General features: G+C 43.0%; 1 protein-coding gene and 1 long non-coding RNA gene across 8 annotated transcripts in view; one reads left to right on the plus strand and one right to left on the minus strand.

The window, feature by feature from the left end:
• Positions 1 to 14,864: 14,864 nt before the first annotated feature.
• Positions 14,865 to 16,801, minus strand: LOC140602471 (uncharacterized). The gene is made up of 3 exons (XR_012005414.1): positions 16,479 to 16,801; positions 15,903 to 16,017; positions 14,865 to 15,122 (listed from the first exon to the last, which is right to left on the minus strand). It is a non-coding gene; the product is annotated as an uncharacterized lncRNA (long non-coding RNA).
• Positions 16,605 to 25,782, plus strand: part of ZMYM6 (zinc finger MYM-type containing 6) — a 41,201-nt gene continuing 32,023 nt past the window's right edge. For 2 of the 7 annotated variants that reach the window (XM_072772005.1, XM_072772006.1), the window contains exons 1-2: positions 16,899 to 17,110; positions 18,858 to 19,024. In XM_072772005.1, coding sequence (XP_072628106.1) covers positions 18,932 to 19,024 — 93 coding nt within the window. In that variant the 5' untranslated portion in view covers positions 16,899 to 17,110; positions 18,858 to 18,931. Of the gene's footprint in view, positions 16,775 to 16,898; positions 17,111 to 18,857; positions 19,025 to 21,148; positions 21,190 to 22,565; positions 22,681 to 25,782 lie in introns of those variants that run through there. The other 5 variants (XM_072772003.1, XM_072772002.1, XM_072772004.1 and 2 more) reach the window with 5 other exon arrangements.

Below are 25,782 nucleotides of genomic sequence, written 5' to 3' on the forward strand. Positions count from 1 at the left end.
CAGGCTCCATGCACCGGGAGCCCGACGTGGGATTCGATCCCGGGTGTCCAGGATCGCGCCCTGGGCCAAAGGCAGGCACTAAACTGCTGCGCCACCCAGGGATCCCCTAGATTCTTGTTTCTAATAAATGAATGACTTATACAAATAAAATATATGTGTGAAAGATAAGCCCTAGCTTTTGTGTAACAACTTCAGGAAACTGGAGCACAGTGTACATCCCATATCAGAGCGTTTCTGATTATTATCAGACCAAGGGAGCCAAGGGAGAAAAAGCAACACTATAAAAAAGATTGAATCCTAGTTCCAGGTGAGGACTACCATTGAGTGTGCAAACTGTTCATGGGGAAGTTATCTAATTTTTGAGACATTAATTTGTATTATATACCTTTCCTCCCTTGCATCTTTGACAGAGGGGTTTTGGTAGGACCCAAAGCTGTTAGAAGTCAAGAGCAGCCTTATGTTTTGTAAAAATTCAACCTGACTTGAAAAGATTATGAAAATATCCAGGGAGAGAGAGAGAGAGAGAGAGAGAGAGAGGGAAGACAGGAAAGTGCCTTAAAGAAAAGGAAGAAAAGATTTCAGAAGGCTAGGAAGGGGGTGAAGATCTACAGTTGTGTGATTTCAGGGAAGCTGCACCGTGTTCTTTGACAGCACTGAGGGGAGAGGGCTGGACCTTGAGCATAAGGATTTTTATTCTCGATGAAGATCCTCATGCCTCAAAGCCATGGGTCCTGGTGCAGATTGGGGCAATAGCCATCTCTGTGGTAACCAGTCTGGACTATTGAACCAATCGCTGCAGAGCCTCCCTGATGCTTTAATGGTGGGCGACCCACCCTGGCACCTATACATACCTCTGGTGGATTTCTTCTTGGGAATGCCAATGATGACCGAGATTGAATTTTCTGCCAGTGTAATAGTGTGAGGAGGCTTCAGATTTGGGTTTAAGTTCAATTATGAGAAAAATGGTATTTTCTTCATACCTGAATATGCCCTAAAATTCATCCCTGTTACTTCTGGATGAAGCATCAGACCCCAACTTAGTTCCTTGACTTACTACTTTTGATTAAGTATCTGAAGAGACAGGCCCAATAGTCGAATCATAGTCCTATAATTCCCCAGGAGCTCATCCAAAATCAATGCCTTTATACCGTTAGGACAACACCTAAACATTAAGAGTGTCCTACTTTGGGTCCAAGAGTAAGAGTTCAGAAAGAATGAGAATTAATCCCACAACTGTGTTCTTTGTATTTTAAATCCCCCCAAAAGACTTCTCATATATTTCCCCTCAAACTATAACCTGTATCACTTTTATAATGGAAAAAAAAAGCCCCATAACTTTATTGAAAAAAAATCAAGAGTTGGGATCCCTGGGTGGCGCAGTGGTTTGGCGCCTGCCTTTGGCCCAGGACGTGATCCTGAAGACCCGGGATCGAATCCCACGTCGGGCTCCCGGTGCATGGAGCCTGCTTCTCCCTCTGCCTGTGTCTCTGCCTCTCTCTCTCTCTCTCTCTCTCTGTGACTATTATAAATAAATAAAAATTAAAAAAAAAATCAAGAGTTAAAGAATGATCTGAAATAATAGTTTGAGATTTCCCAAGGTCATTAGTACACAGCTAATTGCCAATAACTATCTGCAGGTGGAGAGAATAAGAATGAGTCATAATTCTGTTTGTCTCCTTGTTGAGCCCTTTTCCCTCTTCAAGTTTCTTTATGCTAAAGGAAAATTTCATTTTATTATTTTTAAAAAAGATTTTATTAGAACGCCTGGATGGCTCAGTGGTTGGGCTCTGCTTTCGGCTCAGGGCAAAATCCTGGATTTCAGGGATCGAGTCCCACATTGGGCTCCATGGGGGGAGCCTGCTTCTCTCTCTCTGTCTCTGTCTCTGCCTCTCTCTCTGAGTCTCTCATGAATAAATAAATAAAATATTTAAAAAATAAATAAATAAGATTTCATTTATTTATTCGAGAGAGGGAGCACGAGGGAGAGAGAAAACACAAGCACGAGGGAGAGGGAGAAGCAGGCTTCCCTGCTGAGCAGAGAGCTGGACAGACCTGGGTTCCATCCTAGGACCCTGAGATCATAACCTGGGCCGAAATCAGACACTTAACCAATGGAGCCACCCAGGTACCCTACTAAAGAAAATTTTTAAAAGGCACCCGAATAATGTGTCATGTCTTAGGACAACTATTTGAAATATATATATATATATATATACCCACACACACACACATATATATACACTTGTATATATATATATAAAGTATATACTTAATATATACTTATATATATTTATATACTTTTTTCTGGTTATCAAACATGCAAGTTGAAATGAAACTTTCTGTGTAGGTCTTTCTCTGCATCTCTGCCTGACATGCGCTTTCTCTGTTTCTGGAACTGTAGGTCTTTGTCTCTCACAGCTCATCTCCTTAGTACTTAACACAATACTGGGCAAGGAGTCCTCCTCCATAAATGTTTGTTTAGTGAAGGGATGTGTGAATGTCTCCTTTATGCTTCAGAATATCTTTGTTTCTATTTCTCATTGTCACATCCTGGTGGATGGGGGTATTATTCTAAGAGGGAACACAGGAAAGAGGGAGGTGAGCTGTTGAAGGAGTGGGGCACTGGGGCAAATAATGGGTTCAATTTTAGATATGTTGAGTCTGAGATGCTGTGGGCTACCCAAAGGGAAATATATGTATATTTTTTAAAGATTTCATTTATTTATTTGACAGAGGGAAAGAGAGAGAGAGAGAGAGAGAGGCTGGGAGGAGCACAGGGAGAGGGAGAACCTAATATCAAGCAGATTGCCTGATAAGTGCGGAGCCCAACCTGCGGCTCAATCCCACGACCCCCACCCGAGATCATGACCTGAACTGAAATCAAGAGTTAGATGCTTTGGAATGCCTGAGTGGCTTAGCATCTGAGCATCTGCCATTGGCCCAGGGCGTGATCCTGGGGTCCTGGGATTGAGTCCCACATTGGGCTCCCCGCAGGGAGTCTGCCTCTGTCTCCGCCTCTGTCTCTGTCTCTCTCTCTGTGTGTGTGTCTCTCATGAATAAATAAATAAAATCTTAAAAAAAAAAGTCAGATGCTTTAACCAACGGAGCCACCCAGGAACCCCAAAATCATATTTCTAACAAACGAAATGTTGGAATCATTTTTCTTGATCGTTAAATATATAATATACATTTGACTAATTTAATTCCCTTAAACAATTTAAGCTGGAATCACAAATATAATATGGCTGGTAGTTTTGAATATCTCATATACCTTAAACAATCAGCAAAGTATGCACAAATACAAAAATTACAAAATCAACTATGCTTGTAATCTAATTCAATGCCATGGGTTGAATATGAGTGCATTATTTTTGCACTGCTTTTATACTTCTTAAGATTTTTTATTTATTTATGATAGTCACACACAGAGAGAGAGAGAGAGAGGCAGAGACACAGGCAGAGGGAGAAGCAGGCTTCATGCACCGGGAGCCCTGACGTGGGATTCGATCCCTGGTGTCCAGGATCGCGCCCTGGGCCAAAGGCAGGCGCTAAACCGTTGCGCCACCCAGTGATCCTTTAAGATGTTTTTAAAAAGATTTCATTTATTTATTCGTGAGAGACAGAAAGAGAGAGAGGCAGAGACATAGAGGGACAAGCAGGCTCCATGCAGGGAGCCCGACGTGGGACTCGATTTCGTGTCTCCAGGATCATGCCCTGGGCTGAAAGTAGCGCTAAACCCCTGAGCCACCCACTTCTTAAGATTATACTTGTGTTTATTTCAATATCTTCTTAGGGTTTCAGTAGTAGCATTTTTTAAAAAGATTTTATTTATTTGAGAGAGACAGAGAGAGAGAAGCACAAGCAGAGAGGAGAGGCAGAGGAAGTGGAAGCCCACGTGGGGCTTGATCCCAAGTCCCCGGGATCATGACCTGAGTTGAAGGCACACACTTAACTGACTGAGCTACCCGGGTGCCCCTGTAATAGTAATAGTTTTTAAATACCACAGGATTTGTAATTCTGTCTTCCTTATGGTTTCTAATTTCTGAAACTTAGTGTGTCTTGGTAATGATTTAAGCTCTAAGTTTTGCAAGACCAACAGTTCTTGATCAATCATCTTGCCATTATATAGCATTGATCTGCTTAAAAACTTATGGACTTATCACTAGTATTTTACAGTAATTAGGAGGGCCATTTCATTTTTTTATCTCCTGAGAGATGGAAGATTGATTCACCCTTCTCATTCTTAGAATAGCTTTTCAAATCTATTCTTACTTGCTTATTGTAAATCTGGTGCTGAATAATTGACAGACTCCCCTTCTATCTGGTTGTGATAATTTTACAAAATTACTAGTATTGATGGATCCTTCCTCCTACCTTTTGGTTCCTTTTTATCTGCTTGTTCATATATGAAACATAAATATAGGTAAATTATATATGTGAGTATACTTAAGTCAACACACCCTTTACAGTAGGAAAAAATACACATGCACTCACACCTGTGCACTCAAAGACACACATATAACTCATTATTTCTTTTTTTTTAAAATATTTTATTTATTTATTCATGTGAGACCAGAGAGAGAGAGAGGCAGAGACACAGGCAGAGGGAGAAGCAGGCTAGTCACTGGGAGTCCAGTGTAGGACTCGATCCCAGGATCCTGGGATCACGCCCTGAGCCAAAGGCAGACGCTCAACCACTGAGCCACCCAGGCACCCTCATATAACTTATTATTAAAAAACATATATTGTGTTTGTCCATCTATTGTATTAATTTTTTTTGTTTGCTTAAAGTTATATTTTTTGTTTACTTCTCTCATTTGAGTCTTAGTGTGAATGCATAGCCTTTGTAGATTTGACTTATTCCAATTCATTCTAATTATGACATTTTAAAATTAAATTATTACAACTTCACCTGTAGGTACATCTCTAGGCTTTGTCCTTTTAGCTCTGTCCCTGACATCCTTGAAACATCCCTTCTTTCTTGCTATATATAACAGAATGTTCTTTAAAGTCATACTATTTTTTCCCCCTGCCCCATATAATCAGCTACTCTGCAATGAATTCCAGATACTTTTAGTGGATAAAACTACTAAAAATCAAATTTAGGTGTTAGGGATATATGAGAGTAAAATGTGGGACCAAAATATTAGGCCTCTTTCAGTAGTGACAGACATGGGGAAAAAAATTCAAGGTCATGATCTTGCAGTGCTATTTTCCATTTTATTTATTTATTATTATTTTTAAAGATTTTATTTATTTATTCATGAGAAACACAGAGAGAGAGGCAGAGGGAGAAGCAGGCTCCATGCAAGGAGCCCAATGTGGGACTCGATCCCCAGACTCCAGGATCACGCCCTGAGCTGAAGGCAGATGCTTAACCGCTGAGCCACCCAGGCATCCCTATTTTCCATTTTAACATGTTATGTTACTGAATCATACTTTTCTTAGACTATAGATTCCATTGGGCACTAATGCTGTCCCATGCATTGACGAATTGTTCTATGAATTATTTGCTCTTCTGAGAGTCAGGAATGCCCTCAGGACTTGGAGGACTATTGCTCTTAACAGAAATCTTTGGATAGCTATACATTTTTTTAGTTCTTGCATCTGAATTATAAACTATTAAAGCTGAAAAAGCCTTTAGAGACTTTCTTGTGTAATCCATGCAGATTGCAAATACAATAGGCATTTGTCATTTTTGGCTACCTAGCATCCAATTCTCCCTTTCTTTTGAAGGACCCTGATCTCCCTTTTAGAGAAATTCTCCATTGTAACTGAAGACAATTTCTCTATTTGCTTCCTCTCATAGAAGAATAGAGAGAGGGAGAGAGAGAGAGAGAGAGAGAGATTCTTTCCTTATTTCCTCCCTGATATGCCCAGTAGCTTAGCGTGTAACCTGAACTTGGCCAATCAGATGATCATTCTCAGAACTTTGAATCTTGTTCAAATGATGTTGTGACAGTGACTTTCCAATGTTCCTCAAACCTCATCTTCTTTACCCTCCTGGGCATACAGGTGTCCTACATTTTCCTTGCAGTTAGGTGCAGCCATGTGACTCGAGTTCTGGACAGTGGAACATAGAAATGATGCCCAACGTGTAGAACTGACCTGGATAAACTTGGATAAACCTCCCACGTGTGATCTTTGCCCTCTTTTTCCACAACCACTGGCTGAGTGGAGAAAACTCCTATAGAAGAGGACAGAGACACACAGGGAAGGATCATGGGTCCCTGAGGCAATGCCTGGAGGAGAGCGGCCCAGAAAAGCCCCTAGACCGGGAGCGCGCACGTTGGACTATTGTGTGAGACAGAATGTGTGAGACAGAAATAAACTCTCACAACGTAGAACCTCTGTTATTTGGGAGGTTGTCTTAGCATTTAGCTTGCCCAGATTCAAAGACAGAATGCTTGGCATCAAGTTTATTTTAACGACATCAGTGACATGGATTAAGCTATTCTTGCTGACAGATCTTGGGAGGTCCCTCCTTTTGTCCATTGCCTAAACCTTTTCCTAGAGCTTCTTTTTTCTTTTTTAAGATTAAATTTATTTATTTGAGAAAGAAGAGAGACACAGAGACAGAGATAGTGAGAGAGAGCACAGGCAGGGAGGAGAAAGAGAAGCAGACTCCCCACTGAGCAGGGAGCCTGATGTGGGGCTGGGTCCCAGGACCCCTGGATCATGGCCTGAGTGGAAGGCAACTGCTTAACCTGCTGAGCCAGCGAGGCACCCCTTCTCATCATTCTGCAAGCAATCATATTTCCCCTTTTTGCCTTAAAACAACCAGACCCGGGGTCCCTGACTGGCTTAGTTGTTAGTGCATGTGACTATTGATCTCAGGGTCATGAGTTCGAGGCCCGTATTGGGCATGGAGCCTACTCAAGAAAGAAGGGGAGGGGGAGGAGAAAGAGAAGGAGGAAGGGGAGGGTCCACTTATCTTGATGAGCACGGAATAATATATATTATATATTATATAATAATATATGGAACTGCTGAATCACTATGGTGTACACCTGAAAATAACACTGTACATTAACTACACTGGAATTAAAATTAAAAACAAAGATAAAACAACCAGACCTGGTTCCTGTTGCTTATAATCAAGAATGTAGACTCTTTCATCTTAATTGAGATCTTAAGTGGTAAGTGATTTGCCCTAGGGCACAACTCATAAATGGCAGACCTAGGATTTTACTGACTTGACTTTATATCTCCTGATTCAGGGTTCTTTCCACTGTACTAGTGGGAGTTTGAAGGAGGCCCAGTAATTAGCATTCCTCCTCCCCACTAACTTCTAAACCAATTGAGAAATGAGACTCGGGAAATGGCAAATAAAGGTATCTATCACCTTCATTACTGGAAAAGGCTAGGTTGGAGGGTAGAGACTCCCTACCTGGCAGGCCTGCCCCTGTGAGACTTAGAGCAGAAGAGAGCCAAGGAAAACTAGATCCCTGTTGACAACTTGCTTTCACGTAGAGAGAAAAGCAGAAGGGGCTAAACTGCACAGTTTCTCCGACTAAACCGTCCATTTAGAGAAGTCCCTGCCTCAACTGAGGAAGAATGAGAGGGTGAATAGAAGTCAGTACTTAAATGTTAATGACTGACCCTTTACATTAAAAAAACAAAAAAGCGGGGGGAGACATAAGATATATCTATGTATCAAAACACAGATATTTTGGCAGCTAGAAATATTGTATTTCTGATAATACATTATTGTATAAGACTGAAACAAAATCTTCTAATAGTTTACACATCCCAGGTGAGTGTTAACAGTCTGAAGTGTATCCTTTCCTACGATCATGCCAAAATTGAAATTTTGTGGTATCGAAGGATTGATCTGCGTAAAGCATCGTGTGTAGTGCCTGGTACAGAAGGGATTCGTTTGCTTCCTTCCTTCTTCCTTAGTGCCCCGGAGCCTTCTCTAGTCTAAGAATCTATGACTAGAGTTGAGCTGGGCTGAGGTAACCAGAGTCTAAGGTGCGCCCTAGTTCCCAGGATGCTGGCACATGTATGCGGGAGAGCAGTAGTTAGGAGTCCAAGCCCATAGCAGGGGCCCTGGGGGCAAGAGCTGCTCAGCCAGGCCAGGCCCATGGCCTTTCCTACTCTCTGGGGCAGGGGTCTAGACCCTCACGAGAGCCAGGGCTTCAGGCTGCCTCCTGGGTAGCCACTGTCCTGTAAGGTTCTCTTACAGCCACTGTCCTGTGAGGTTCTCTCTGTGAGCAGGGGGGCCCATCGCCTCCTCTGAGCCTCCTCTGAGCCTCTGCCAGAGGGGAATCCCATGCAGGGCTGGACCCCATGGAGCAGTCGATGGGCGGCTGCGTTCACGGGGCGGCACCTCCCACCCTTGCCTGTGACTCTGTGCCATGCTGACCTGGCCTCAGGGATGTCCAGGCCGGTTTTCTCCTCTCTGCATTTCCGGGACACGCAGGAGGTGGGATTGAGGAGCTGGGACACAGCTGGAGGGTGTGTGGGTGGAGGAGGCAGCGCTGACTTCAGGGGTCCTAGGCCTGACTGTCCCCACTCAGCTCAGGTGTCTTCTCCTGCAGGGAGTCTCTCCTGAAAGCCACTTCTCTTCCTCCCCAGCCCCATTACTCACTGGCTTCTAATTCTTGTTAATGGTTTTTCCATGTCTGTCTCCCCTCTAGCACATGAACTTTAAAAGCTAAAATTCATCTCTATGTCTCCAGTGCTTAGCACCGGCTCTGGCTCAATAGTGCTTGATAACTTTTGGTACCGTGATTGAGCAAAAGAAGGGTGGTACCCCAGGGTGAATTATGTAAGTGGGGGCAAGGACAGAAGAGGGAGAAGGGGACTCCCTTCCTAGGGCCCAGCCAGGGTTTACGATCAAAACCTTCCTGAAGGCAGAGCTGTCCACTGTGAAAGGAGCTGTGAAGGAGGAGTTAACTCCTTATCTCAAAAGGTGTGCAGAGATTGAAGAGCCCCTTTGCAGTGCGCAACACGGATTCTTTTTTTTTTTTAATTGATTTTTTAAAAAAAGATTTTATTTTTTTTTATTCATGAGACACAGAGAGAAGCAGAGACACAGACAGAGGGAGAAGCAGGCTCCACGCGGGGAGACCGATGTGGGACTGATCCCAGGACCTCATCCCAGGACCCTGGGGTCACGCCCTGGGCCAAAGGCAGATGCTCAATGCTCAGCCACCCAGGGATCCCTCATTGGCCCAAATTTATACACACTTCCTCCACTGTCTCCAGGCCGAGGTAAGCTATGGGGCTTCCTCTTCCCAGGAGCGGCCCAGGCAGTCCTGAGAAGGGCGGAGGTGGAGAAGGCCTGGTCTGCTGATGACTGATAGATTTATTCATTAAAGAAAAGACTGAAATGCACTAGAAAGTTAGCAATCCACACCACATCTTGCACAGTATTTCCAGAAATGTCATTATTTGGCCCTGGCAAATGTCTCGGCCATGTAGAACATTCTTGGATTTTAGTTTCTGTCATAGTATTGCAGATGAGAAGTCCAAAGCTGGTCTAATTCTCTTTCCTTTGTAAGTAAGTGTTCTTTTTCATGTTTCATTTAGGATTTTCTGCACTTACTACTCATCCGTCTGCACTGTGCTTGTGAGCTGGAAAGCTGCCTATCACTTCCCAGCAACTTTGGTTTTGATTTGGCAACACCTCATGACCAATTATGTCATTTTTACTGTGGGATTATAATTATAGCCTGGAACGTGATGCTATTCTCTCCTCATTGCACCCTCCCCTGGCTTCATTTTTGTCATGTGGACAAAAATCTCTAATAATGTGTACTCGGAGTCTTATGCGTCATTTCCGAGCCCAGCAACCTAAGACCCATGTGTGCCTCCTTCATACTCTCTGGAAAATGTGCCTGCGACCAGTTTCAATGATGGGAGAAACAAGATGGGAGAATCTTGTCTTCATAAATGATGATGTAGAAGCACAACAGCTGATGACCTAGAACACGTGCCTCAAACAGTGATATGAAAGAAAGATAAACTTCAGTTTTTTTAATTTTTTAAGATTTTATTTATTTGAGAGAGAGAGAGGGAGAGAGCACACAAGCAAGGGAGGAGGGTAGAGGGAGAAGCAGACTCCCTGCTGAGCGCAGGGCTTGATCCCAGGACCTTCAGATGGTGACCTGAGCTGAAGGCAGAAGCTTAAACAACTAAACCACCCAAGCACCCCTAAACCTCAGTTTATTTGAGGTATTGCATTTTGGGGTTTCTTTGTTACAAAAATAGTCTTCAACACATAGGGATTCAAAAAATATATATCATCCATAACTTCATCTGAGGAAAATAATTAAGATACTCTACTTTTCAAGGTAGAGAAAAGGGAAAGGAAAAGAAAGAGCGGTAAACAATAAATCTGTACTCTAAACAGGTCACAATATTGCAACCGGGAATCTGAAATAGAAGTATACAGTAAGGATTCTTGAAACAAGACATACTTTCTGCAAAGGAGTTCCTAATAGCATGTAATAAAAAAATAAAAAACATAAAAAAATAAAAAATAAATAAAATAAATAAAAAAATATAAAACATGTAAACTATTTTAGTGTGTTAGTTATCTATTGTTATGTAGCAAACCACTCCAAAACACTGTGGCCTAAAGCAATGATTTGTTATTTCTCATGATTCTGTGTTTGGTTGGGTTCAGCTGGGGAGTTATTCTGCACGTTGACGTTTTCATCTAGGAATCCGGCTGGAATGCCCAAGAGAACTTCACCCACATCCCTGAGACTTTGGCAGGGAAGCTCAGGGACTTCCCTCCTCCTCTTGGTGTGGTCTCTCCAGTTGGCTGGCCACACCTGTTCACATGATGGTGGCTTCGAGAGAACTAAGGCAGAAGCTGCCAGTTCTCTTAAAGCCTACACCTGTAACTGTCACACTGTCACTCCCCTGCAATTTATTGATCCAAATAAGTGGGCAGGCCAGCCCCGATTCAAGCAGCAGGGAAACTGACTCCACTTCTTGATAGTAGAAGCCTCAGACACATACGGAGAGAGGAGGAGTTGTTGGTGACCAACTTTGGAAACAATCTCTTATAGTCTGCCTTCTGGACAAAACAATTCATGTCCTTTCCGAATCAAAATACACTCACGTCCTCAACCAAAAGCCTCAAATCATTAGGCATTGGGTCAAAGTCCAGGCTCTCACCCTCTGAATCGGGCCTATGAAGAAGCAGCTCCTCTGGTGTAGTTCATTTGGTGCATCTGCTCAGCTACAACTTTTTCAATCCAAAGACCTGTGGACTAAAAAGTCAAGTCATCTGGTCCCCTTGCTCCCTGTTCCCCATACACCCAAAACACCTGATACAGAGACATAATGACTCCAATGAAGGCTCTTGTTCAAAAAGAGGAAGAACAGAAAGCATGTAACAGTTACTGATCCATAGTAATTCACTACCTGGGCACCTGTGGTCAGATTCTCCTACTCCAATGACAAGGGATGTTCTTTGATTGTTTTGTTCCCTGGGAATGGTTTCATAATCCATTTTCTTCAGAGGCTTTTGCTTCTTCCCTCTGGGCTCATGGCTTCCTCCCCTGAGGAACTTTTATTTTCCATAAGAAATGGTCCATATTTGCATCTCATACCTTTCTCAGCTTCTGTAAGGATCTCTTTCCTTTCAAGCTGTCCGTGATCCTTTTGGTCTAAGGTTTTGGTTTGGCAAATGCTTTGTGGGTCTTACTGAAGAGATATAGATTCACTCTGTGGCTCCCAAACCACATCCTTTCTTCTTTGTGGGACAAAACTCTCTCTCCTCTGGGTATGTGTCAGATTGCTATGGCACAAGGCCCTTGTGTTTCTTAGAAGCCCTTCAGTCTAGATAAGAGGGTCTATGAGGCACTGTTTAACTCCTTTTGATGTCTTACAGCTGCACTCTTGAGTTGTTGACCTTGAGGCCACATTTTACCTTAATGTCCTATACGTGACTTTTCTTCCGAGATTTGTTTATTTTGCTGATATTTAGCTAGCTGGAGAGACTGTCCTGGGCCCTTCACGTTTTGTCTAATTTCTGCTTGAAAACACAAGTTCCTTCTTCAGCTTGTTTATCTTTTGCAAAATCTTATCATAGGTGACTAAAATAAATAAGCATTTTTATTTTTTTATTTTTATTTATTTATTTAAAATAAGCACTTTTAATATTCAGCCTGGAAATCTCCTAAACTGGATCCACAAGTTCACTAATTACATTTTTTAATTTTCCACGTTATTATCAGCAGCAGGGCTGCAGAACATTTTGCCACTGCATGACACTAGCTGGTCTTTCTCCAACCTCCAATAACAATTTCCTCACTGCTCTTTCAGCCTCCACTAACAGACTCCTGCTGTCTTTCCAAACTCTGCTGGCTGCCTGGTCCCAAAGTTGATGTCACGTGTTTTAGATTTTAGTTCTGGCGGTCTCCATTTCTAGATATCTCTTCTGCAACAGTTCTCTCCTGCTAAATAACCCTTCATTCATTTATGATGCTATAATTTGGGCTTAGCTAGGTAATTCTTTTGCTTATCTTGCCTGGGCCCGCTCATGAGACTGCCGTCATCTATCAACCTGAAGGATCCAAAATGATTCCATTCATATGTATGTGGCCCTGGTGCTGACTGCTCTACACCTGATCTTCCATCATTCAGTGTTTAGCCCATCTGATCTTGACATGATGGTGAGAATGTTCCCAAGAAAGTCAAAGCAGAAGCAGCAAAGACTATTGAGACCCACTCTTGGGAATTTATAGGATATCACTTCTGTCACATTCTGTCAGTCAAAATAACTCACGAAGCCAACCAAGAAACAAGGGATAAGGAAATAGACTCCCTTTCTTGATGAAAGAAGTTGCAAAGAATTTGCCGTAATTAATCCCCCACAGGTAGCTGCAAAAATTCTAAACCAAATTTAATATTTAATGATCTTATATTGAAAACAACATAGCAGGAAGAAGATACTGATGCCCGATACCACTATTTTTATTAAGGCAACAGAATAAGATGAAAATTCTATGTTTAGAAAGGAAAATATAAGTTTGTCTTTATTCTCTAGATAGTTGAAACTGTAGAAAATAGCTACAAATTGGAAAAACTATTAGAATTAATGAATGAATTTAGCAAGGGTACTGTCTTCAAAACCAACATACAAAAGTCATATTTCTATATTTATAATGGAAACAAACAACTAGAAAATGAAATTTTACCATTTAAAATGCCATAAAAGAAGGGGCACCTGAATACCCACGAATGGGCATCTGACTTTTGGTTTCAGCCCAGGTCATAGTCTCATGGGTTGTAGGATTAAGCCCCGTGTTGTGCTCCATGCTTAGCAGAGTATCTGCCTAGAGATTCTCTTCCTCTGCCCCCCACCAGTCCTCTTGTGCTCTCTCTTTTAAATAAGTGGGTAGGGATCCCTGGGTGGCGCAGCGGTTTAGCGCCTGCCTTTGGCCCAGGGCGCGATCCTGGAGATCCGGGATCGAATCCCACGTCGGGCTCCCGGTGCATGGAGCCTGCTTCTCCCTCTGCCTGTGTCTCTGCCTCTCTCTCTCTCTCTCTCTCTCTCGCTCTCTCTCTCTGTGACTATCATAAATAAATAAAAATTAAAAAAAATTAAAAAAAAATAAATAAGTGGGTAAATCTTTTTTAAAAAACTATTAAATATCAAAGATCTAGGATAAATCTAAAAAAGATGTGCCATCTCTATACTTAAAAACTATAGGGGATCCCTGGATGGCTTAGCAGTTTAGCACCTGCCTGCGGTCCAGGGTGTGATCCTGGAGTCCCGGGATTGAGTCCCACATCAGGGTCCCTGCAGGAGCCTGCTTCTCCCTCTGCCTGTATCTCTGTCTCTCTCTGTGTGTCTCTCATGAATAAATAAATAAAATCTTAAAAAAAAAAAAAACTACAAACCATCATCAAGAGAAATTACAGAAATAAATGGAGAGATATACTATTTTCATGGATTGGAAGATTCAATCATATTAGTTTCCTAGGCCTGCTGTAAGAAAGTGCTACAAACAGAAATTTATTGTCTTACAGTTCTGTAGGCTTGATGTCTAAAATTATGGTATCAGCAGAGCCTTCTTCTCTCTGAAATCCAGATGGGAGACTCCTTCCTTGTCTCTTCTAGCTTTTGTTTGTTTACCATTAATCCTTGCCATTCCTTGGTTTGCAGCTGTAAGTACTGCACTTTCTGCCTCAATTATCTTCTGGTGTTCTTTCCCCAAGTGTCAGTCTCTATGTCTCCTCTTCTTATAAGGACATGAGTTATATTGGATTATTAAGGGTCAATCCTACTTTAATATGACCAGCTACTCTAATTATTAAGGGTCAATCCTACTCTAATTACATCTACAACAATGCTATTTTCACATAAAGTCATATTCTGAGGTCACCATATCTTTTTGGGGGACTCAATTCAACACAATGAATAACAAATGCCAATTCTCCAAAACAAGTCTATAGCTTCAGTGCTATACTAACCAAAATTCTGGGTGAGTTTAAAACATATATGGAAAATTTGGTCACATTTGGCACCCAGTGCAATACTAACCAAAATTCTGGGGGAGTTTAAAACATATATGGAAAATTTGGTCACATTTGGCAAGCAGATTCTAAAATTTATATGGGGGTGCCTGGCTGGCTCAGTCAGAGGACTCTTTGATCTTGGAGTTCTGAGTTTGAGCCTCACATTGGGTGTAGAGATTATTTAAAAATAAAATCCTTAAAAAATAACATTTATATGGATATACAAAGGACCAAGAAAAGCCAAAACAATTTTGAAGATCATAATGGGAAGGAAGACTTTTTTTCTACCAGACATCAAGATTTCCTGTAAAGCTGTTACAGAAATTAAGACAATGTGACATTTCCACAAAGAGAGACAAAATGAATAGATTGCATAGTCCTGAAACAAATCCACACATTTATAGATAACTTGTTTATGCAAGGGTGACAGTGCAGAGCAATAGGGGAAAGGACAAACTTTCAAAAATAGTTCTTAGTCGGGCAGCCCGGGTGGCTCAGCGGTTTAGCGCCACCTTCAGCCCAGGGCGTGACCCTGGGGTCCTGGGATGGAGTCCCACGTTGGGCTCCTGCATGGAGCCTGCTTCTCCTTCTGCCCGTGTCTCTGCCTCTCTCTCTCATGATTAAATAAATAAGATCTTTAAAAAAATAGTTCTTAGTCAATTTAACATTTACGTGTAAAAAATGAAACCTGACTTACCTCACACCATACACAAAACTCAACTTCAAGTGGATTGCAGAGCTAGATGAGGACAAAGTAATAACAATCCTAACAATTAATCAGCACTGTTGGTAGGAAAATATTTCTTAACAGGACACAAGAAGCACCACCCATAAAGGTCTTTTATGTTCGTTAAAGACGCCAACCAGTAATCAAGTGGAAATGCTGGCTGCTGAGTGGGAGAAGATCTTTACATGGCATACATTATCTCAACAAAGGACTCATATCTAGAATACATAATAAAATGTCCATAATAAAATGTCCATAATAAAATGACAGACAACCCCATAATAAAATGACAGACAATGTCCATAATAAAATGACAGACAACCCCATACAAAAGTGGATGAGACTCTTAAATAGGCACTTTATAAAAGAGAATGTCCAGGTATCGAGAAACATAAAAAAAATGGCTCAACCCTATTAGACATCTGGGAAATCCACATTAAAACCACAATGAGGGGCACCTGGTTGGCTCGGCTATTGAAGAGAGAGACTCTTGACACCCAGGTGCTGATTTTGGGCCCCATGTTGGTGGCGGAGATTAATTAAAAATAAAATCTTAAAAAAAACCCAAAAGCCAAAAAACAAATCACCCCAAATCCAAAGAAACAAACTCCACAATGAGATACCACTATCCCTCGCCCCCCCCCCCCCCCGAAAGGTTAAACTTGAAAAGATGTACAGTGGTGCTTACAGGTGAGGATGGGGCAGCTGGGTCTCTCACCGATGGCTGGTGGGGGCGCGGAATTGCTTGGCATCATCCCCTTAAGTCTCATACGTACGTAACAAGCAAGGCCTACACCCAGCATCTGTGCAACAAGGGGCAGGAAAGGTCACAGCAGCATAATTGCTAGTCAACTGCAACCTGGAAACAACTCCAAAAAAAAAAAAAAAAAGAAAGAAACAACTCCAAGGTACATCAACGGCAGACTAATTGTCGCATATTCATAACGCAGAATATTATGCAGCAGTCACCAATCAAAAATAATAATTCTGAATACAAAAAAAAAGCAACAAATCTTGACTTGGACCAAGTTAATCTGTTTACATTTATATGTGAGATAAAAATTTGTACCTCTTGGGGCTGCAGTGAGGACTAAGTGGATTGATGGAGGTCAAGGAGTCATGAGCCCTTGGCTTAACAAATAGCCATTATTTATTCTTACGCTCTCTTAGGAGGCCATCTTTGTGCAAAACTGTGCAGAGTATTTGCAGTGCCCCCAACTTTGTTTTGTCCCCCCTCCCCTCCCCCACAAAGCCTATTTGCTACCTTTTCATCCTCGGGTCTTGGTCTCTTTAAGAAGTCAGCCATCACTGAGGAGAGAGGAATCCTGGGAAGATCTCCTCGGCTCAGGCCCAGAGCATGACGGGAAAAGGAGGGGCGGAGACAGGGCTGCGCATGCGCGGTTGGCCCCGCGTTGCGTTGCGATGGCCCAGGCGGAACAAGTGCAGTAGGAGAGCATCATCCCCGTGCCCGGCGCGCGGAGCTGTGGGTTCGGGCCCCGGCTCCCCACCCCACCCCGCGACCCAGCCGGGGCTCCGCGGGAGCAGGGAGGCGACCCGAAGGTGAGCGCGGCGGCGGCGCGGCGGGGCGGGGCGGCGGGCGCGCCACGTGACGAGGCGGCCCCGGGCGGGGGCGGCGCCGGGAGCGCGGCGGGGACGCGGTGACAGGGGCTTGCGGGGCGCCCGCCCTGCCCGCCCTGCCCGCTCTGCCTGCGGCGGCGGCGGGCGCGGGGCTGGTCGGCGCGGGCGACACTTGCGGAGCGAAGCGGCCCCGGGAGCAGGGATGAGCGCCCGGGGTCGTCGTGACCGTGGCGAGCGGCCCGAAGTCGTCCTCCCGTTCCCCGCAGGTTCCCCCGCCTGGTGCCCATTTGCACGTCCGGCCCGGCGGTAAAGACGAGGGTAAAGACGGCTCTGGGGGCGCCCTGCGGCTCGGGCTGGACGGCCGGGGACCCTGGAGACCCCCGAGACCCCCGAGACCCGGGAGACCCCGGGACCCCCGACACCCTCGAGACCCCGAGACCCCCGAGACCTCGGAGACTCCCGAGACCTTGGGAGACCTCGGGGCCCCGGAGACCTCGGGAGACCCCGGAGACCTCGGGAGACCCCCGAGACCTTGGGAGACCCCGAGACCCCGGAGACCTCGGGAGACCCCCGAGACCCCGGAGATCCCCGAGACCTCGGAGACCCCGACTTCCGAGACCCCGGAGACCCCCGAGACCCCGGAGACCCCTGAGACCCCGAGACTCCGGAGACCCCGAGACTCCCGAAACCTCGGGAGACCCCGAGACCTCGGGACCCTGGAGACCTCGGGAGACCCCCGAGACCCCGGAGACCCTGGGAGACTTACGGGACCCCGGAAACCCCGGGACCCCGGAGACCCCCGAGACCCCGGGACCCTGGAGACCCCCGAGACCCCGGGAGACCCCTGAGACCCCGAACACCCCGCCCGGGAACCCGGGAGACCCCCGAGACCCCGGGACCCCCGATACCCTAGAGATCCCCGAGACCCCGGAGACCCCGGGAAACCGCCCTCCCCCCCAGACCCGGAGACCTCGGAGACCCTGAGACCCTGGAGCCCCCTGGACCCCTGAGATCCCAGGGCCCCGGAGACCCTCGAGACCCCAGAAGGGGCAGGACCGCTTTAGACAGGGGCCTCTCTGGCGTTCACCTGCGAGCCGCATCTGGAGCTAGGCCGTCGTTGGGGCCTGACACGGGGCCCTTGGGGAGGCCCCCAGGAAAGGCCGAGCTCGGGGTGGCGGTGGGGAGCGTGCTGGGCGCCCCGCTGGGAGAAGTAGAAGCTGATCAGTCAGAAACTGTGCTTCTGAGTCCTCTCCTCCAAGTGCTTGATGACTTCTTCCCTCGTCCTGGACAGCCAGCCGGTCTCACCCCCCACCCCCACGGAACTGCAACATTTGATAGAGTGTTTGTAAAGTTACTGGGGACGCGGGGACTACTTCCAGAAGACTTTCCTTGTTTTATTTTACCTTCTATTTTTATTTTATTTTATTTTATTTTATTTTATTTTATTTTATTTTATTTTATTTTATTTTACTTTATTTTACTTTATTATTTTATTTTATTTATTTTATTTTATTTATTTCATTTGATTTTATTTCATTTGATTTCGTTTTGTTTTGTTTTATTTATTTCATTTTATTTTATTTTTCATTTTATTTTATTTTTTATTTCATTTCATTTCATTTCATTTCATTTCATTTCATTTCATTTCTTTATTTTACAGAGGGAGTGGGAGGCGCGGGTGGAGGGAGAGGGACTCTTGATCTTAAGCAGGCTCTGCACCCAGCACCCAGCCCGTGGAGTCTGAGCAGGAGGCTCCATCCCAGGATCCTGAGTTCATTGACCTGAACCAAAAGTCAAGAGTTGGGTGCTTAACTGATCGAGCTGCCTGGGTGTCCCCCACCACACCCCCAGAAGACTTTTCTCATGTGAAGATAACTTATTAAAAGAGCAGAAGGCAGGAATGGGGGAGGACAGAATTAGTCCTGGCCCCAGAAGCGTTGTTTTTCAAAGGCTCAACTTTGAAGCCTTGTGCTCAACACAAAGCTTTTAATATAGATAAATGTGAAGGAGAAAAAAAAAAAAAAAAGAATAAACTCGAGTGCCAATGCTTTATGTTGTATTTTAGGAGTCCATCTGCCCTTTACCAAGAAGAAGTCTATTAGTTTAAGGCTGGGGAATTCCTTTACATAAAAAATTAGAATGAAAGAGCCATTGGATGGTGAATGTGGCAAAGCAATGGCACCGCAGCAGGAGCTTCTGGACAAAATTAAAGAAGAACCTGACAATGCTCAAGTAAGCATTTCATTTAAAAAAAAATTTTTTTTTTATTCTTTTCTACCTGGTGAATTCAGATTTTTAGTTAGGCAATTTCTGACTTGTATGTTGAAACAAACAACCCAAACTTTTTTCCCCCCATTAGATGAGTAAATCAGATTTCTCTTTAAGTGAGAAAAGATCTCAGAAACTGTGTATTTCTTTTTGTAAAAAGTACTACGTATTACCATTTTTCTATACTTGGTACATTTTTTTTTTTTTAATTTCTCTTGTATCTGACAGTAGTTTCCTTTTATTCTGTATCTGTGGTCCGTTCTATTCCAGGAGACTGAGGAGTCAGTTTAATCCCTCTCCTCGTTGAGCTTATAGGTTAGTAAGGGTGATAGACATTATACAAGTAATTGATCAAATGATATATATAATTACAAACTATGACAAGTGCTCTGCAAGAAAAGCCTAAAATGGGGACTCTGACCTAGTTTTGGTTGGGGGCAGAGGTTGGCTAGGGAAGGCTTCCATGAGGGAAGGATGCGAAAGCCGAATTATGAAGAATGAATTGACTAGGCAAAGGCATGGAGAGTGTTTCAGACAGAGCAATCTGTATATAGGGATGCCCTACGTTGCACGGTTCTTTTGAAGAACTGCAAGACCAGTGAGCCTTGGAACAGAAAACATATGCAAATGGTGATGACGGTAATGTTGATCATAACAACAACACTAATAGGTAGTATTTATGTATCAACTTGTATATATTCTATCATAAAGACATATATTATAAATATTAACTTACTGATATTTATATGTGCTTAGACTATGCCAGGCACCATTCTCACAACTGCATTATCCCCATGTTACAGATGAGGCAACCAAAGTGCAAAGAAGTCAAGCAGTTTACCAGGGATCACAGCTCATAAGTGGCAGAGTAGATTCAGATCCAGGTAGTTAGACTTCAAAGCCTGTTATCTTGCTTCTAGAATGAGGCTCTGTAGGTTGTTTGAGGCCAGATCATGCAGGACTTTAGGACCTTTTTATGAATTTTGGTCTCTCTGGGAAGACCCCGTGGGAAGAGAGCAATGGGAAGAGATTGCAGGATTTTAAGTGGGAGAGTAAGATAAACATACTCAGAAAGATCATCTAGGTACCCTTAGGGACCCAGCTTGGAAATCTGTGGAGATCAGTATGAAGACATTGGTTATTTGTTTTGGTGAAGAATGATTTTTTTTTTTTTGTTTTTTGTTTTTGCACAGTTCTTTTGCTTGATACTCTTCAGTTACAGCATAAGCAAATCAATGATATTAAAAATATGAATTATAATAACAATAATAAATAATAATGCTAATATTTTATTTCTCATCCCATCTCAAAGGCAATGTTATTCCAGAACAGGGATGCCAAACAGATTTTGTCTCCCTAGAGTGCTGTGCTGAGAAGGCATCTGAGACACTGTGTATAGAATGTGGGGTGGGGATGAGGCGTGGCATCCATGACATTTATTTTCCCCCTAGATACTAAATTCTTACTCTTCTTCCAGAAGTAACCATTTGTGTGCCAAGTTTTTTGGATTCTACCTTTGAAGTATTTTTTTTTTTTTTTACTGTCTCTGCCTTTTCGTTCCTATGTCATTTTTTCTCATTTTAACTTTTATAACAACTTCCTACTCATCCCTTTACCTTCAGTCACTATCCCCAGCAAAACCCTGTGTAATGATGCTATTGTACCTCCACAGATCTGATGCCATCACTACCTTTAAAGACCCAGCCTCCTCATGCATGATGAAGCATGAACTTTGTAGTGTAACCTCCAAACTATCTATGTTTCCAGCCTTTGTTTCTGTCTTCAGTATCATTGGTCATCCTTCTCACCTTTTTGAATCTGTTTACCTGCAAACTATCTGCATTTTATTCGAAGTCATATTCTGTTGAGTTTTGTTTCCTCACCTTTGCACATGCCATTTCTTCTGCCTGTGGTATTCTGAACTAGGCAGTGTGGCAAAAATTTGTCTCCTCTTTAAGACATAGCATACTGGTCACTCTGGTAGAATTAATCTTTTTTTTTTTTTTTTTTTTTTTTGTATAAAAAAAAAATCACTGCTTTCACTTTTGCTGTGGCATCTCCAGGTCAATGAATTTTGTTTTCATACAGAGTCTGGAAGCCTCGATTCCTAGTGCAATGACTGGCACAAGGTACATGCTTGATAACTGGAATAAAAGAGCCTTTATTTCATGATGAAGAAACTGGGCCTGAAGAAAGAAGGGGCTTCACTAAGGTCCCAAGGCAAAGTTGGGATACAAAACCAGTTTTTAAAAATTCCAGATCCAAGTTTTCTTTCATTATGCCTTGTCTGTAGTATATAAATTTAACAAATATTGTGCTATGAGTTGAATGTTCTTTCTGAATGCCAAAATTGTGATAATGAAAATCTGCCTAACAGCTTACTTTTTTCTTTTTTTTTTTTAAAGATTTTATTTATCTTAGAGAAAGAGAGAGCAGGGGGCAGAGCAGGGGGAGAGGGACAGGCAGACTCCCTGCTGAATGCAGAGCCCAAGACCCTGAGATCATAACCTGAGCCAAAATCAAGTTGGGTGCTTAACTGGCTGAGCCACTCAGGTACCCCAACAGCTTACATTTTAATTTTTTTTTTTTTTTTTTACATTTTAAATTTAAGTAGATAGGGACCAACTCAGTTCTCTTTGTAATACTTAATATTTTTTGATATGCAGCCTTCTCCTGCTGCCCCACCACTACTGAAAGTAATGTTCCTAGGAGAATTTTGTAGGCTGCAATGGTGTTAAAATGAAATGATTGGGGATCCCTGGGTGGTTCAGCGGTTTAGCGCCTGCCTTTCGCCCAGGGCACGATCCTGGAGTCCCGGGATCAAGTCCTGTGTCGGGCTCCCGGCATGGAGCCTGCTTCTCCCTCTGCCTGTGTCTCTGTCTCTCTGTCTATCAGGAATAAAGAAATAAATCTTAAAAAAAAAAAAAAAGAAATGATTACCACTAATTTATTATGGAAAAAGTTTTGAGCATTCCTAGATTAGGCTTTTGTGATGCCTTAGGACCTATCTTACTGACATGCACAAAATAAATCTAGATAAAGCTTTGATGCTCACATAGTTCAGAGCTATAGCAGCTGAGGTGGTTGATGCTGAGGTACTGAATGTGCTTCCTGGGAAAGGAGCTTGGTGGTGCTGCTCTCACTTCTTCCTTCTCAGGATTCAGGCTGCCTCTATAACTGCATGCTACAAAACAAAGCTGAAGGCTATTTTCGCTTTTTGCCTTTTCTCATAAAAGCAAAAATCTTCAGTTTTTTTTTTTGGTTAGCGAAAACAGGTGCTAATAATATGTAAATCTTTTGTAAAAGTGAAGTGGCATTACGCAAGCTTTTGAAAAGTGGGGAATACCTCTATTAAGAGTCTTCTGGATTTATTTTTTTTTTTTTTTTTTTTTTTTTTAATTTTTATTTATTTATGATAGTCACAGAGAGAGAGAGAGAGAGAGAGAGGCAGAGACACAGGCAGAGGGAGAAGCAGGCTCCATGCACCGGGAGCCCGACGTGGGATTCGATCCCGGGTCTCCAGGATCGCGCCCTGGGCCAAAGGCAGGCGCCAAACCGCTGCGCCACCCAGGGATCCCGTCTTCTGGATTTAAAATTATATTTGAGCTGTCATTTATTCAGTGAGTTTTTATTGCTGCTTATCATAAATTTCATAGCTCTTGTTCAACATTGTTTTAAGTAGTTTAGCTATATTAATCCATTTGATGCACATGACCCTAGGAGTTAAATACTGTTACTCTTCTTGCTTTACACATGAAGATGCTGAGCCACAGATAGTCATTTGTTAAAAGTCACACAACTCATTCAGTGGTTGAGTGAGGGTTTGAATGCAGGCAGTCTGGTTCAAGATCCCAAACCCTTAACCCAGATACTGCGTCTAAGTTGTGTTGGTTATTTTGTTCTCAGAAGAGCTACAAAGATGGAAAGACAGGACCTCTGCTCTCAAGGGAATTGATAGTGTAAGAGATATAGGAAGAAGAGATAATTAGTTATTGAGTGCATCTCATCAAAAGCTATGCTAAGCATGTTTTATGCATTCTCATTTAAATTCTACAACCATATGAGGCAAGTATCTTTACCCCATTATAGAAATGAGGGAACTGAAAAAAAAAAAAAAAAAACAACAAATGAGAGAAATGAGGAAAGGAGAGGTTGGTAATTTACCAAATTCAAAGGCAGTAACAGCTGGAATAGGCACTGGGGTCAAACTTGTATTCTTTCTGTTGCTTTGTGCCATCTCTGTACAGATACAAAGTCACAGTATTATGTAGTTACTGTAACAGGAAATGTATAGGGTGCATTGGGAGCATAGGAAAAGGAATCCTTAAGTCTAGAGAGGAAGGGAAGTCTTCGTGGGGCAGGTGGCACTTGAGTTGTGTGCCAAGTCATGGAGAGGTGAGAGATTGTGGTAGGTTTAGTGGTTGAGTATTTCAACACAAAAGAGAAGAGAATAGTTTTTTTTTTTTTTAAGATTTTATTTATTTATTTATGAGAAACACAGAGAGAGAGAGGCACAGACACAGGCAGAGGGAGAAGCAGGCTCCACACAGGGAACCTGACATGGGACTCGATCCTGGGACTCTAGGATCACGCCCTGGGCCGAAGGCAGGTGCCAAACCGCTGAGCCACCGAGGGATCCCCTGGATATAGTATTTAGATACGAAAGTTAATCTATCTGTAGGTTTAGTGTTAGATAAAATATAGAATGCCCAGGAAATTTGACTATCAAGTTAAGTGATTTTTTTTTTTGAAGATTTATTTATTTAGTTGAGAGAGCAAGAGAAAATGTGAGTATGGGGGAGGGGCAGAAGGAAAGGGAGACAGTCCCAAGCTGACTCCACACTGAACACAGAGCCCAACTCAGGGCTCGATCTCATGACCCAAGATCACAATCTGACCAGAAACCAAGAGTTTCTAACCAACTGCACCACCCAGACGCCCTTTAGCAGTAATTTTTTTTTTTTTTTTTATTTATGGTAGTCAGAGAGAGAGAGAGAGAGAGAGGCAGAGACACAGGCAGAGAGAGAAGCAGGCTCCATGCACCGGGAGCCCGACGTGGGATTCGATCCCGGGTCTCCAGAATCGCGCCCTGGGCCAAAGGCAGGCGCTAAACCGCTGCGCCACCCAGGGATCCCAGTAATTTTTTTTTAAAATATGAGTAGGTTACATGCAATACTTAGGACATACTTACACTAAGAAAGTGTTGTTTATCTGAAATTCAAATTTTGCTAAGCTTTTATATTTTTATTTGCTAAATCTGGTAATCCTATATAGGTGATAGTTGAAGTTATGAATGTGGATGAGATCATTCAGGAAACAAAAGTAGAGAGAAGAGCTCAAGGTAGAAAGCTGGGAAATGGATTAATTTAGGGCTTCACAGTGGCTTCAGGGGATGGCTGGGTGGCTCAGGAGGTTGAGTTTCTGCCTTTGGCTCAGGGCATGATTCTGGGGTCCTGTGAGGAGCCTGCTTCTCTCTCTGCCGGTGTCTCTGCTTCTCTCTCTGTCTCTAACGAATAAAGAAATAAAATCTTAAAAAAAAAAAAAAGAAAGAAAAAGTGTGGGATCCCTGGGTGGCTCAGCTGTTTAGCACCTGCCATTGGCTCAGGGTGTGATCTTGGAGTTCTGGGATCTAGTCCCGCGTCGGGCTCCCTGCATGGAGCCTGCTTCTCCCTCTGCCTGTGTCTTTGCCTCTCTCTCTGTCTCTCATGAATAAAGAAATAAATAAAATCTTTAAAAATAGAAAGTGGCTTCAAGGTGGTCCCCCCAATCAGCAGCCTCAGCATTACCTGAAAATTTGTTAGAAATTTATATTCTTGGACCCTGCTCCATACCTACTGAGTTAGAAACTCTGGGGTTGAAGCCCAACAATTTATGTCTTAACCGGACCTTTAAAGGGCTTCAGATGCCCTTGAATTTTGGAACCATTGACTTTAGGGCTGAATATAAAAGATCAATGAAGGATATGAAGACATAAGTAATGAAATGAAGTATAAGAACCAGAAGACAATGAAATGGAATCATTGACAGTGTCAGATATATCTGAGAAGCCTTGTAAGATAAAACCTAAAAATGTTTATTGCGTTAAGTAGCTGCAAGGTGATTGACTAATTTTACAACAGTTTCAGTTGGGGGAGTGACTGGCTCAGTTGGAAGAGCATGTGAGTCTTGATCTTAGGGTTGTGAGTTCGAGCTCCATATTGGAGATAGAGATTACTTAATTATATAAATAAAATAAAATAAAATAAAATAACCCATTTCAGTTGAAGCAGTAGCCTGACAGCATTGGGCTAGGGAGGGAATCGAAGGAAGTAGAAAAATAATCAGGAGCTTTTTCTCTGGCTGGTTGGAAAGAGAAGAGGGTAGCAGTTCCTTAGGAAATAGGTTCCTTATAAGCAGAGAGGAGAAAAAACTGACATGGAGGTGGTGAGAAGCTGGAGATAACACACCAACGGTATGGCTTGCTGAAAGAAGGGAGAGGGTCCCCAAATGCAAGCACTTTTAGTCATGGTTAAGAAGGTTGCTTTTTCTTATAAGAGGACAGTTTGCTGATCAATTTATAGGCATGGTGAAGGTGGAATCAGAGATTGAGGGATTTCTAGTTTCTTTTTTTCTTGGTGAAATTGAAATATCAGGGAGCAGGAAATTTGCAGGGTTGACTTACTAGTGGTGAAGGGTTGGAACAATTACTTTGTGAATCAAAAGGAACTGATGGGAGATTTAGC

Source organism: Canis lupus, chromosome 13, assembly GCF_048164855.1.
Source record: "Canis lupus baileyi chromosome 13, mCanLup2.hap1, whole genome shotgun sequence".
NCBI classification, from domain to species: domain Eukaryota; kingdom Metazoa; phylum Chordata; class Mammalia; order Carnivora; family Canidae; genus Canis; species Canis lupus.